Raw genomic sequence first — 14881 nt, 5'->3', positions numbered from 1 at the left:
AGTGAAGTTCTGCGACTGTATGTTACAAGTACCTGGGAATAACACTGGACAGTGTTATTCCCAGGTACTTGTAACAGTACTTCCGGCAACTCCTGGAAATTGAAAAGCTGCAACAATTTACTGATCAGACAGGCTGGAACATCCTGGGATGCTGATGCTAACACCCTATGAACAACAGCTTTGATTTTAGCTCATTCCATAGCTGAATATTGTGCTAGTGTGTGGTTGGCAATGCCAACACCTAAATAGTCAATGTCCAATTGGCAGACAATGTGTATCATCTCTGGCACATTGCATGTCATTCCTGTGCACTGGTTTCCAGTATTTAGCAATAGCATACCACCCTACATTAGAAGACAACAAGCTCCCATTTGGCTATGATCAAAGCCCTTCCTATTCTCCAGGACAATATACGCACACAATGTCCCTCCAGGCCTACCTGTCCTCTAGGAGTCCATTTAAACTCACACCTACTGCTTCAATCATTCCATCCAGCACCTAATATACAGAGATAGAAAAGTAGCTTCCAGCAACTTTATACAATTAATCTCCCCCCCCCCTGCAGACATGTGGAGGGAGTTTAATGACATTTGACAGTTCTCTAAAGTGCTAGTTAAAACTGCAAAAGCCTGTGTGTAAGTCAGGGATGAGTTCCTTCCAGTTTGGACCGGTTCACCTGAATCGGTAATGACCCACTGGTGATGTCACAATGACATCACCAAATCGGTTCAGTTGGTGCTGATCCATAGGTGCCACCATCTTTCTTTTGAATTTTTAAATTTATTTTTCTTCTGAGCATGTGCAGAAGCCAATTATTATAAGCATTAAACCATATTGTACCAGTATACAGTATTGCAAAATCAAAGGTGGTAGACATTGATACTCATCGGTCCCCATCACTTCTATACATAGATGCCAACTAGATGCTCATCAATGGCACTGTACCAATAATGAAAATTTAGTTTCATGGATACTAGATCAGGGTCATGGATCCCATAAATATATCTATGTATATATATATATTATTTGTCAGTATCAATAATACTGTTTAAAATCAAATACACAAGATATAAGTCCTGAGTATTTTATATAAAAATACATATCAGAACTTCTATCTAGATATATGAAAGCCACAGATTCATTATCATGTGGTCTGCCATAACCCAAAAACCTAGATCTAGGGGAAAAAACCCTGTGTGGTTGATGATGGTTTATCTAAATTTGCCAAATATTTGATTTGATCCCAGTTTATAAACAGTAAAACTATTAGCACGTAAGAAAATAGACAAGATCATAGACCGTGATTTTTGTTTTGCCTGGATTCTATAATTAGAAAGCCAAGTGATGATGGCTTTCCTGAAAAGATTAAGAGGATCTGTCTGTACCTCAGCCTGGAGTTTTTTCATAGCTGACAATGACATGAACCATTTGCTTTGGTGAAGTTTTAAGAAATTTGATTGCAATTTCCATTAAGCTGATCAGTCTAAAGGAAGTCGTTTTAGGCAATGCAGCATCAAAACCAGATTCTGGTTCTTTTTATTGATATTTTGATGTCATTACAATCAAACAGATTAGAGAGCTGTTTCCACCAGTGCTTGTTTACATTGGGCAACATTTGAAAGGTTGTGATCAAATTTTAGTTGTCCGTAAAATATTTTCTCCAGGTCTGAATTATGATTGTTATTCCCATATTGTATACTGTAATATAATGTAACAAACACCATACAAATCCTAGTAAGTAAAAATAAACTATCCAACTAGCAATACAAGGGAACTGTGTACTTAAAGGTGACTTCCTGTGTACTTCAAAGTCTTTTTCTTTAAGAAAATTTAGTCCAAAGTATACTTTGGCCACCTAATGAGAAGGAAGGACTGGAGAAGAACCTAGTGCTGAGGAAGATTGTGGGCAAAAGAAGAAGGAGACGACAGAGAATGAGGTACTGGATGGAATGATTGAAGCAGTAGGTGTGAGTTTAAATGGACTCGTAGAGGACAGGAAGGCCTGGAGGGACATTGTTCACGGGATTGCGATGATCCAGACACAACTTCGAAACTAACAACAAAGTTCAAAGTAATGATTTGGGTAGGTGTAGTTCCTGTGAAAAGAGAATTCAACGAGCATCAATCAAACCTTGATTTGGTCCAAGACCAACAGAGAGTTCAAGATTGACGAAAATCCATCAATTTAGGCATCTGCTGTAGCCTATGGCCCCTGATTTGAAACTCTGGGGCCATAGGCTATATTTTGAACTTGGGACATTTGAATATTAATTTGCATGTTTACTTCCCCCTCTGCCTTTTTAAAATTTGAAATCAAATGGATGGTAGTAATCGCTGACTTGAGCAATGAATGGTTCAACGGGAGGCGAAAGAGGAAATTGATTTCCAAAAATTCAGCCTTGAGGATTTTTTTTTTGGCTCAGACTTTCGATTTTCGACTAGGAATGACAGAAACCTCCACGTGGAGGCAAAGGCAGGGAAAGTATGAATTGAAGGGGGTGGGGAGGAGAAACGGAGATGGATTTCAATCCTATTTTCTCTCCAAGGATAGCGGCCTGTAGGCTTTATATTTGAAGGCGTGAAACGCCGTCTTTGAACGGAATTCAAGTACTGTAAACGCCTGTAACGCCTCTCAGCCCACGAGGACTTGTTGCTAATTTAGTAGGTTTGACCAAAATGCGTCAAGCCGGCCGGCATTTTAGCTTGTTGAATTGGTTGTATGACTGAGAGTGAGGGGGGGAGGGGGTTATTCGATAATTGGAAGCGGGCCAGAGCCACGCATATATAAAGCGTGTGTGAGAAAGCGAGCGAGCGTGGGCGTGTAAAGGGGTGGGGTAACGAGTGGAGAATCTCCTTTGGGCCACACGCCACATTCGCCACCTCTGCCCCGACGTCATAATAGCAGTTGGCGAACGCGGCGGCCCGGTCGCAGCCGAACGGGGCTGGTTTGAGCTGGTGCGTTGCCATAGTAACCAGGTCGAGGCCTATAAATACAGGCTCCACTGCGCTAGTCGGGCTTTGTCAGGCTCAGACGTTGGGAGGTTCTCGGCGGCAGCAGCCGCACACCTGCGCGGCAGCAGCAGCAGCACCAGCAAGCGGCGCCGGGCTCTTTCCTCGCTGATTTGATCCAGGGCCAAGCCCGCGAGGCGTTGAGGGGAGTAACCCTTACTTGCTTGGCCTCCTCCAGCTGCCGCGCAGGGGAAAATAGGCTGCTGCCGCTGCCGCCGCCAAGGGGACCGCTCTCGCCTGAGGTGAGGGGAAGAGGCCGGGCGGAGAGGCGGCCACGTGGATGGGGTGGCGGAAGGCAAAAGCAAAAGGCCGGGCTGCCGGAGGGTGGGTAAGGGAGACTGGGCGGCACGATAAAGGATCCCGAAGGGGAAATAATTTACACGCGGGAAGGCGGGTGGCGGAGGAAAGCTTTTCCGTTAATGGTGTCTTTGAATTAATTCTCCATTCTTGCCTCCCCCCCCCATTTAAATCTCTTCCCCGGCCAGATTAATTTCAGGGTCCCAATGGCAAAATAATAACAACCAGGATTGATTCCATAAATATATTAATATGTGTGTGTAGTGTGTAGTGTATATGTGTATATGTGTATGTATATATATGTATGTAACATTTTTTGCTGGTGTGTGTGTAGTGTGTATATGTATGTACATATATATGTGTATGTGTGTGTATATGTAACATATTTTTGCTGATAAGTGAAAAGGCAAGGAGACTAGAATAGATCTATTTCGAGCTTATGCTCTCATAATTATATAATATATATTCCATAATGATATAAAATTATAATAATAGAATAAAATTCTTTATTGGCCAAGTGTGATTGGACACAAGGAATTTGACTTTGATGCATATGCTCTCAGTGTAACCATGATTCATTAAAATAATATGCCACCTTTACCCCATTTAAGGTGGTTTGGAGGTACAGCCAACCCTGGTCCGTGGGAGAAAGTTTCAGGGGAAATGTCCCTGTCTGGGGGTGGGGTGGGGGTAGGAGGAACCCTCCCGCCCTCTTGTCCCTTCGCTAAATTTGGAGGGGTGGGAAAAAAGAGAAACACAGAATGAAAAAAAACCCACTGCGGTGATGATGGCTGGCTCCTTTGCTGTTTCACTGCAGCAAATGATAAGCGCTGGGAAGAATTGATAAAAAGGGTGGGGAGGAAATGTGGAGAAACGTCACCTGAACAGCTGGGTTGCCTTGCAGAGCTGTTGGTTAATAAAGGGGCATGTTGGAAAAAAGGCAACCAAAATGACCCATCTTATATACTGGGTTTGATTTTTTTTTGCTTTCCAAATATAGAATGACTTCAAGAGGCCGCTTAAGAACTGGGCGGTTGACCAGCTGCCAGACTTGTCTGACAGTTTTTTATTTTTTAACTGCCATCCTAAAAAACGTACATTGCAGCTGTAGTACTGTTTTCTTGACCACATTATCCATCCTCTCCCCTTTGGAGTTGTCCCTTGCCACGTAATGAAAAGCGGGTGGGGGTGTGTATGTTTGCTTGGTCATCCTAAGGCTCTGAAACTACCATATGGTTAGTGATAGGCCGAGATTGGCCCTAAGGCAGAGAGGACTGGCCTAGATATACTGCAAGGCTGAGTAACTTCATAGGAAAGAAAGAATGGAATGGGGTATTTTGATTATTTATTTATTTATTTATTGATTTGATTTGATTTGTATGCTGCCCCTCTCCGTAGACTCTGATTAATCCCTAGTACAGCCTTATCAAGGTATTTACTCCTGGAAAATAAATGACATACCTAAATAACAGATGTTAGTTTAGGAAATAGCAGCTGCTTTTATTTAGAGATTTATTTATTTAGCAATGAGAGTGACTTTGATCTAGTGGTTAAGATTTGCTGAGCTTAGAAACCAGGAGATCCGGTGGGGTGATTTTGGGGCCCATCACCAGAGATGTGAGTTCTAATTCTACTTTAGGAATGAAAGCTGACTGGATAACTTTGGGCTACTTTCAGCTCCACTAATGAGGCTTGGCCAACAGGTTGGTCAGTTCCTGTTGCAACTAATGGACCAACCCTCAGTTGATGGCAAAACTAGGCATTTGTAACAGTTTCAGAATTTCATGATGCAGCTAGTTTACAGAACTGGTCACTTTAATTCCAAGTTATGATTTTGTTTTTGGCTATTGTATGTTGATAAATTGGTATGTTACTAGAAGTAATTGTAGCAAGGCTTTCCTGTTAATGCTTATCAGACTATATACATGGTGTTTCAGAGTAATGAGCACAAATACACTGTGACTGGCATTCTGTTTTTACATTTAATTATTCTGGTGTTGAGTCAAGCTGCATCTTAGCTGAACTGTAAAGAATGTATCATCAAGTTCTTGTAATTCTTATTTCACTTGACTGACTCAGATAATGAACTGAAAAAACCCCTTTTCGTTTACAGTTTGTTCCATTAAGAATCAATTTGGTGGTGTAACTGAATATTGAACAAGATGAACAGCTTTAGTGGTGAAGAATTCAATTTTAGTTTCCTTGATGAAGGCTTTACTGCAAAGGATATTGTAGACCAAAAAATAAATGAAGTTTCTTCTTCAGTGAGTATATTAGTTAATTAACATTTTAAAAAATGCCTGGAACTATCAATGTTCAAAAGTTGGCAATTGTATGTTCGATTATGAATCTTGTTTTTGTCCTTAGGATGATAAAGATGCTTTCTATGTTGCTGACCTTGGAGATGTGCTGAAAAAACACTTGCGGTGGTACAAAGCACTTCCTAGAGTTTTTCCATTCTATGCTGTCAAATGCAACGATAGCATTGCTATAGTGAAGACTCTGGCTAGTCTTGGGGCAGGATTCGATTGTGCCAGCAAAGTAAGTGGCTAATTTTAAATGACTAATCTTTGGTTTATTGAATCTAGGTTTTATGCTTGTGTGTGTGAAATTAATTATTTATTCTCTTCTAGACTGAAATACAACTGGTCCAAAGTGCTGGAGTACCCCCAGAACGTATAATATATGCAAATCCATGCAAGCAAGTCTCTCAAATTAAGCATGCTGCAAATAACGGTGTACAGATGATGACTTTTGATAGTGAAGTTGAGCTGATGAAAATTGCAAGAGCCCATCCCAAAGCAAAGTAAGATATCTTTGCAAGCAAATAGTTTTCTATTTGTTGGTCTTTTAGGTAATTAAAGAGCTGGGATAAAATTACCAGTTTGTGAATTGGAGGAGAATGTTTTACACAATGTTTTTAGAGAAAAGAAAAAGACTTGGTGCAACTTATTTGGTAAAAAGGCTTTCCCGTTTTCCTTAAAATGCTTGAGAGATTTTCTTATTTTTTTTAAAAAAAGTTTTCTTAAACATACAAATGCCTATGCTTTTTCAGAGGTTTTTTCTTTATTAATTTTAAACTCTTATTTAGGCTGGTCCTGCGAATTGCAACAGATGACTCAAAAGCAGTTTGTCGCCTGAGTGTTAAATTTGGAGCCACACTAAAAAACAGCAGGTTGTTGCTTGAGCGAGCAAAAGAACTTGACTTACATATTATTGGAGTCAGGTGAGTAATTTTGTATTTGAAAAATGGACTTATTTCAGTTAACTTCATTTTAAAAATTGGCTAAACTCTATCCAATTTCCCCCCAAGTTTCCATGTTGGAAGTGGCTGTACAGATCCTGAGACTTTCGTGCAAGCGATATCTGATGCACGATGCGTTTTTGATATGGGGGTAAGTGTAGTCTAACCATATGTCCAATTGATCATTAACAAAATTCTTTGGAAAGTTTCTTCCCCAGTTGTTGAATGCAAAATAAAATATAATTAGTATTCTTTATTAATTGATTAGATTGATAACTTGAATTAGCTAAATTTCTTTTTTAAAGCAACTATTTTTTATTATTGTTTAGTTAACAAGTCTTCCTTGTATTTATGGAACCGTTGGCATACAAGGATAATAAAATTGACTAGTATCATAGGAACGTTATTAAATCAATACTTCTGTATTCTAGGCTGAACTCGGTTACAACATGTATTTGCTTGATATTGGCGGTGGCTTTCCTGGTTCTGAAGATGTAAAACTTAAGTTTGAAGAGGTATGACCATTTTAAATCACATAAGACCCATAATTCTTACTTTTGATTTATACATAAAATTTTATAATTCTCTTTCTTAGCCGTCTTGATTCTGCTTCTCCTTTCAGGCATATCCAGTGTTAACAATATTGATTTAAAACTAAAGTTGTATGATAAAATCAAACACTGGATTTTTATTGTAAGCTCTTGAATTCACGTGTTTTAAAGCAGTGGTGTAGCCAGTTATGAAAGTGTTCTCAGGAATTGTCTACATGTATTTCAATAACATTATTGTTATTAAATATCAAACTGGAAGCTTTGAATTGGATAGATTAAAATAGACATTTTAGTATACTAGAGTGGAAATCTGACTTAATGCATCTGAGGAATTAGGATAATAAAACCTATTTTCCCATTTAACTATCTGAGCAATCTAACATGAAAGAACATGTATAGCTGAAACAGATGCACAAAAGCATTTTACAGACCTAACTGGATCTGGAAATTTACTGAATATGAGAAAGCTTTAAAACAAAGTCATGAACAAATGGATATGTGAACTATTATTGTTTCAACCTCTGTTCTATACACCATGGGTCCCCAATCACCAGTACCGGGCCGCGGGGCATGTTGCACCGGTCCATGGAGTCAGCAGCTGCCAGTCCGCCTGCCGCCGCCCCCTCCCTCCAGTGCTTCATCTCCCGCTGGGAAAGAGGCCTCAGGAGGCAGGTTCTGCTGGCCACAGGGCGATGGACGGGACAGAGGGGCGGGAAGGACCGGGAGGCTCAAGCCTCTTTTGGCTTCTGCCGTGGCACGCCTTTGCGTTTTTGGCTGGGGGGGGAGGCAGGAGGGCCGGCCTGACGCCCTCCCTCCAGCGCTTCACCTGCCGCCGGGCAAGAGGGTTTGGGAGGCAGGTTCTGCCGGCCACAGGGCGATGGTGGGAAAGAGGGGCGGGAAGAACCAGCACCCCCATGCTTAATCCCGCCCCCAACCACACCCCTTTCCGCCCCCACTGGGCCATAGAAAAATTGCCTTGCTGAAACTGGTCCCTGGTGGAAAAAACGTTGGGGACCACTGCTATACACACATAAGTATTTTCCTAGTCTACATTTTTTCTAAATAACATAAAATTTCTTTTAACATATACAAGTTTCAGATCTCTTTTCCAAATATCCTGTCATTTGATCTTTATTTTTCCAATCTTTTGAAATAAACGTTTAGTGGAAAAGTCTAGCTAAAATGTAAAGATGCCGAAAAAATGTATCTTTATGTAAGAACTGGTTATGTATAATTTCTGTTTCTCTGATTCACTTTTAAGATGACTAATGTGATTAATCCAGCTTTGGACAAGTATTTTCCTCCTGATTCTGGGGTGAAAATTATTGCTGAACCCGGCAGATACTATGTTGCATCAGCTTTTACACTAGCTGTTAACATAATAGCGAAGAAGATTGTAATAAAGGAACAGACTGGATCTGATGGTATGTAATAATAACCTAGAATTTTTTATAACTGAAAGAATAAATTCAAGTTAAAATTTCTAATTCTATAATTAGAAATTTTATAACCAAGAAGACAGAAATAAATAAAAGATTTACCGAAACTGGGGAGCCAGGAAGAGAGAAAAGCAATAAGTTACATTAAAGAATCTGGTATTGCTATTCTCTCAGTTCATTCCGTTGCATTGGAATCAGGTAGATAATAGGGCACCAAGTGTCATTTAAAGACTAGCACAGTGATGGTGAACCTTTTCTTCCTCGGGTGCTGAAAGAGTTTCCATGTGCACTATCACACATGCCTGAATGCCCACACCCATAATTCAGTGCCTGGGGAGGGCAAAAACAGCTTCCCCCAGCCCCCCTGGAGAACCTCTGGAGGCCGGAAATGGCCTGTTTCCCAACTTCTGGTGGGCCCAGTAGGTTTGTGTTTCGCCCTCCCCAGGCTCCAAAGGCTTCCCTGGAGCCGGGGGAGGGTAAAAACGCCCTTCCCCATCCCTCCGGAGGCTCTCTGGAAGCCAAAAAATCCCTCCCAGGGCCTCTGTGTGAGCCAAAAATCAGCTGGCCAGCACACACATGCACATTGGAGCTGTGCTTGCATGCCATAGGTTCGCCATCACTGGTCTAGCAGATGCATTCCAGTACAATTTGTTTTACAATTTTTGGGTTGTAATATGAAAGCAATTGAATTATGTTTGCTGTGGAATTCACAGAACAAGAATGTTAACTGTCACATTTGAAGAAACCTCATTTTGGTATTATTTAAGATTATTTTCCCCAAACGTAGTGGTGATATGCTACTGGTACGCCACCTCTTGGGTGTACCAGTTGCAGCGGCTGCTGGTGCTTTAGCGAACTGGTGGCAGCAGTAGTGCGAGGCTCTGTCCATTCTCCCAGATGTCATCATTTCCTTGTTTTTTACACTCTGCGCATGCGCAAAGCCTCCTGCACATGCGCAGAGGGTGAAAAAGCATGCTTGATGGCTGGCTTCCCAAACCAGTAGTAAACCAGTAAGTAGATTTTACTGCTAGCCAAAAGTGTACAAAAACATAGCTGTGAAAACAAACCCTGCAGAGTGAATCAAGAAATTACTTAGCCAGACACTTTTTCCTACCTACCTATTTAGTAATTAAGATAAGTAGAGGGATGGGTTGGATTTACTTGTTTTCTGAAGCCCCACCTCCCATTTTTAATATGGTATTTTGCAATTGTCCTTACTGGCGGCTTACCAACTTTTTTTTTCTGTGTGAATGGTAAAACTGCATATGTGAAAAAGTACAGGTAGCCCTCAACTTACAACAGTTTATTCAGTGAATGTTGTAAGTTACAATGGCACTGAAAAAAAGTGAGCTATGCCCATTTTCGACACTTACGATCCTTGCAACATCCTCATAGTTTTGTGATCAAAATTAAGATGAATGGAAAATTGTTCCTATTTATAATGGTTGCAGTGTCCCAGATTCTTATGATGGCCCTTTGTGACCTTCTGACAAGCAAAGTCACTGGAGAAGCCAGATTCACTTAACAACTGTTGATACTAACTTAAACAATGGTGGCAAGAAAGGTTGTTAAATGAGTCAATGTTCACTTAACTGTCTTGCTTAGCATCATAAATTGTTATCTCAGTCGTGGTCATAGTTCAAGGACTATCTGTATGCAAAGGCTAAAAATATTGATTTAGTACCATCCTTGGTTTTTTTTTAATGAATCTGGCAGAGTGTTCAGAATTGGAACTTCTATCTGTAATAAAAGTCTTCATTTTTTTCTCCAAACAGATGAAGATGAACTGAATGACAAAACTCTTATGTATTATGTTAATGATGGAGTATATGGATCATTTAATTGCATCTTGTATGATCATGCACATGTTAAGCCAGTTTTGCAAAAGGTACATAGTACATATTTATATAAAGCTATAGGAATATAGCTTTAGGTAACAGGTGTTGACAGACAGCTTAGTAACTCCAGATTATGTTGACTGGTGTATCCCCTTTCCAGGAGAAGAAAATGAGAAATCACTTAGGGAAACTGTAATTGCTGTATACATTTCTTATTTTAGCATGACACAGTGGAAGAAACACAAAAGTTCAAAATCCATACTAAACTGGGTTTTTTATGTTTTGTCTTAGAAGGGGGAAAATCATAGATGACTTTCTTTTTTCCCTTAGGGTTTTTACCCCTCTGTATAATTATCACAAAAATCAACAATGCTGTAGAACTATTTGAAAAGTTTATTAAATCAAAGCCTGAATCAGTGGTTCCATCCAAGAAAACTAATTAGAAATACACATCGTAATTAAGAAGACGTTCCCAAGTAAAGTTAGCAAAGAGGTTCATGTCTAAATAATAATCACATAGTTATCCAAAGTTGTGTTATAATTCCTTGATTCCTAAAATATTTCCTTGTGTAGAAAAGACAGGAAGAGAAATAGCAGGAAAAGGCAGCAAATTATTCAGCTGTAGGATAGAGAAGCCTTTACAATATACCCACAGTTATGCACGCCATAACCTAAAAAAGTTGGGTTCTGACCAGCTGGTTTTTCTTAATCTTACTTTGAAACTTCTTACCATTTAGAAGATAGCTTCTAAGACAGCTGTTCTTGGCCATTTCTTGATTACTGAAGTTAATATAATCCATCATGTTATCTGCCATGAGGACTTGAAACTGTTTTCTGAGCAAGTCTGTAAAGATACTACATTCTATTTGAATATAAATTGATTTGATTATTCATTAATTTATGTACCTCTGTATATCAAAGTACTCTTTCAACATTGAATCTTGCATTGATCTTTATGCAAATTGATTATGTGTTTAATTTCTTTCAGAGATCTAAGTTGGATGAGAGAGTCTACTCTTGTAGTATATGGGGACCAACTTGTGATGGCCTTGATCGTATTGTTGAGCGTTGTGGCCTACCAGAACTTCAGGTTGGGGATTGGATGTTGTTTGAAAACATGGGAGCCTATACTGTGGCAGCTGCTTCTACCTTCAATGGATTTCAGAGGCCAACAATACACTACGTAATGTCAAGGACAGCGTGGTTAGTACTCTTGCCATTTATGCTTTTCATTCTCTAGAACAGTGTTTCCCAATCTTGGCAACTTGAAGATATTGGGACTTCAACTCCCAGAATTCCCCAGCCAGCGAATCTCCAAGTTGCCAAGGTTGGGAAACACAGCTCCAGAAAATGCAGTGAGAGTCTCTTTAATTTTATTTGAATGAGCTGTGAATAAACTTGATTTCAAAATTGCTTGAAGCGGACAGCTAGTTTGGGTTTTCTATAAGGTATAGGTGCCTTTGATTAGAATTGATTTCTCACCAGCCTTCACAAAATTGTAGAACCCACACACACACACACACACACACACACACACACACACACACACTAAAAAACCAAGGATTTGCAAAATAAAGCTCCTTGCTGCTGAAGAGAATCTTCTTACTTGGAAGAGTTAAATGTGACATGGGCAGAGCAATACTTAACTCAAGATCCTCTGTTGAATTTTTGTGGAGCAAGTGGAATGATGTTACCAAAATAGGCACCTGTGCCACCTTTTCATTTTTTAAATAGCTGCTATGGGTTAATTCGTATATTTTGAAAATTGTTGTATCTTATTTGATGCTGATTTTTAGATTTGTACTGAACTCTTGTTTTTCTCCCTCCCCTCCCCCCATGTTAGGCAGTTGATGGAGCGGATAAAGAAGCAAGGTTTCCAAGCAGAAGTAGAGGACCAGGATGTCCCTTTGCCCCTCTCTTGTGCCTGGGAAAGTGGAATTGAACACCATCCGGCAGCTTGTACTTCAGCAAGCATTAACGTATAGATACGATTAGCTAACGTGCAAGGTTAGGGATGAATTTTTATAGGACATTGGGGACCATTAACTTAATTCTTCCTAGAATTTTTAAATGTTTGGAAAGCTTTAGGGTATGTGTAAATGTAACAAGATAGGTAAGTAGAAGGGGAGGTCACATTTATCTGTGTGTTCCTATGGAAACTGAATATTGTTTTATATGGATTTCTATTCATTTCTCAAGTATGCTACTAAAACTGAACTTTGTCAAGCAAGCATTTGTAGCTTGTGTATTTGGCAGAATGGTCTGCATATATTATTGTGACCAATTTGTTTTTCAATAAAGTCTATTAAAATAATAGAATAGGAATTCATTTTTGGTTGTGAACTGGACTGTAGAAGTCAAGATCCTCCGTTGTCGCACCTTTGTTGGGTTTATATAGAAAGTAGTGCATACTGACCTTTAAGTTGCATTAAGTTGAAAACTATAATATACACAAATCATCTTTCCAGGAGCTGCGCTTTAAAAGTATGGAACATCTGCCTTAAACATCATCTTTACAAAACAAATCCGGAATGAATTATAGAATCCTACATATAGTTGCTTAGGAATTTATTTCATTAAGCATAGTAGGATTTCTAAGTATATGTGTGTCGGAATGCAACCCAGCAGAAACTCCTGAGTAGTCTCTATATAGGAATGGTTGATCTTCACTATGGATTTTGTCATTGCATTTATTTTCATTGAATATATACTCTAGCTCCTCAATATTGAAATTATTCATGGTTATTAATTCCATTCATATTTCACTGATGCAACAACTACTAAATATCACAACTTTGTCACACAACTTTACAATCTTATTTTTCAGTGTTTTAGGAACATGCATGTCCAAAACAAGCTATATATGTTGTATGAAATCTAAATAATACAATTGGCTCTCTGCTTAATGAACTAGTTATAACAATGGGTTTCTGAAATATGCTTTTCTTCATTTTCACACTAACATCCTAAGTCTAAATGCCAATTTTACAAAGTGAGTTCCCCTTTGCCTATTGAAACTGGAACTGCTAGGTTATCAAGAACAGTTACCCCAAAATTACATTCTTGCACATATACTGTAATCTATTTTATTTTATTTTACAAAGCTGCCTCCTAGTACAGCACAGAAAATTCTAGACATAAGTCTCTCTTGTGATATAGCACTTTCATTATACGTCATCTTCCAAGGCTTATAGTATTCTAAGGCTTGAAAATGATAACAGCAGGAAGCTCATTGAGCACTTTCATGGTTATTTTATTATTATTATTATTATTATTATTATTATTTATTAGATTTGTATGCCGCTCCTCTCCGAAGACTCGGAGCGGCTATGTCTGATGGTGAACCTTTTTTTCCTTGGGTGTTGAAAGTGAGCATGCATTATCATGCATACATGAGTGCCCACGCCCATAATTCAATGCCTGGGGAGGGCAAAAACAGCCCCCTTCCCAGAGGCCCTCAGGAGGCCGGAAATGGCCTATTTCCCAACTCCTAGTGAGCCCATTTGCTAGTGTTTCACCCTCCCTAGGCTCCAAAGGTTTCCTTGGAGCCTGGGGAGGGTAAAAATGCCTCTCTGGAGGCTCTCTGAAAGCCAAAAACACCCTTCCAGAGCCTCTAAGAGAGCCAAAAATAAGCTGGCCAGCACACACACGCATGTTGGAGCTGAGCTAGGGCAATGGCTTGCGTGCCAGCAGATGGCTCCACGTGCCATAGGTTCACCATCACTGGTCTATGTTATGGAAACACTGATTCAGAAGTTCAGCAGGAACAATTCTTTGATATGAATAGAAAGCCTGTCTTTCAATAGGATTATACATCTGAAATCTGAAGTGATTAATAAATTTTGACAACAGGGAAAGAATAACAAAGGTCAGAAAGATAGCTCCCCCTCTCCTTACTAATCAATGTTCCTAAAAATCAGAATTCAACAAGATGTGTTCTGATATAACATTTAGAGCAGTGATTTTCAACCTTTTTTGAGCCGCGGCACACTTTTTACATTTACAAAATCCTGGGGCACACCACCAACCAAAATGACACAAAAAGACAGTAAATATTATTTATTTATTTATTTATTTATTCAATTTTTATGCCCCCTTCTCCTTAGACTCAGGGCGGCTTACAACATGTTAGCAATAGCATTTTTTAACAGAGCCAGTATATTGCCCCCACAATCTGGGTCCTCATTTTACCCACCTCGGAAGGATGGAAGGCTGAGTCAACCTGGAGCTGGGGATGAGATTTTAACTGCTGACCTTCAGATTTACAGTATTTCTACATGTATTTATACATAGAACATACAATCCCATGTAACATCCCCTTATAAATACAGTCAATCATCAATCATCCCTCCTCAAATTTATACTACTGTCTCATTTCTGTCTCTCCCCCCGCCCCTTATATGTCTGTGTGTACTCAAACCATTTCCAAAACCAGGTGAGGGCTGGGGTTTTATTCTCTTTTATTCTTTTCAAAAACAGGTGAGGGCTGGGGTTTTTTTCTTA

General features: G+C 39.5%; 1 protein-coding gene across 3 annotated transcripts; it reads left to right on the top strand.

The window, feature by feature from the left end:
- The first annotated feature begins 2341 nt into the window (after positions 1-2341).
- Positions 2342-12692, top strand: ODC1 (ornithine decarboxylase 1). Of its 3 annotated transcripts, none has more exons than XM_070732981.1 (11): positions 2342-3251; positions 5420-5570; positions 5674-5847; positions 5940-6112; positions 6398-6532; positions 6620-6701; positions 6982-7065; positions 8363-8525; positions 10316-10428; positions 11367-11581; positions 12222-12692. In XM_070732981.1, exons 2-11 carry the CDS (start codon positions 5469-5471, stop codon positions 12361-12363), a joined length of 1383 nt encoding a protein of 460 aa, XP_070589082.1. In that variant the 5' UTR covers positions 2342-3251; positions 5420-5468; the 3' UTR covers positions 12364-12692. The 3 variants fall into 3 exon arrangements, with proteins under 3 accessions (XP_070589082.1, XP_070589083.1, XP_070589085.1); XM_070732982.1 differs by having other exon boundaries at positions 2693-2955; XM_070732984.1 differs by having other exon boundaries at positions 3014-3333.
- The last annotated feature ends 2189 nt before the right edge of the window (positions 12693-14881 follow it).

This window comes from Erythrolamprus reginae, chromosome 1 (genome assembly GCF_031021105.1).
Source record: "Erythrolamprus reginae isolate rEryReg1 chromosome 1, rEryReg1.hap1, whole genome shotgun sequence".
NCBI lineage: Eukaryota > Metazoa > Chordata > Lepidosauria > Squamata > Dipsadidae > Erythrolamprus > Erythrolamprus reginae.
This window is presented reverse-complemented; position numbering and strand designations above follow the sequence as displayed.

Bases quoted from the DNA above. Each gene is read 5' to 3' on its own strand.
- ODC1 (XM_070732981.1), top strand. From the start codon at position 5,469: ATGAACAGCTTTAGTGGTGAAGAATTCAATTTTAGTTTCCTTGATGAA. The intron at 8,526-10,315 runs GTATGTAATAAT...TTCTCCAAACAG, and splicing joins GGAACAGACTGGATCTGATG to ATGAAGATGAACTGAATGAC. The intron at 10,429-11,366 runs GTACATAGTACA...AATTTCTTTCAG, and splicing joins TTAAGCCAGTTTTGCAAAAG to AGATCTAAGTTGGATGAGAG.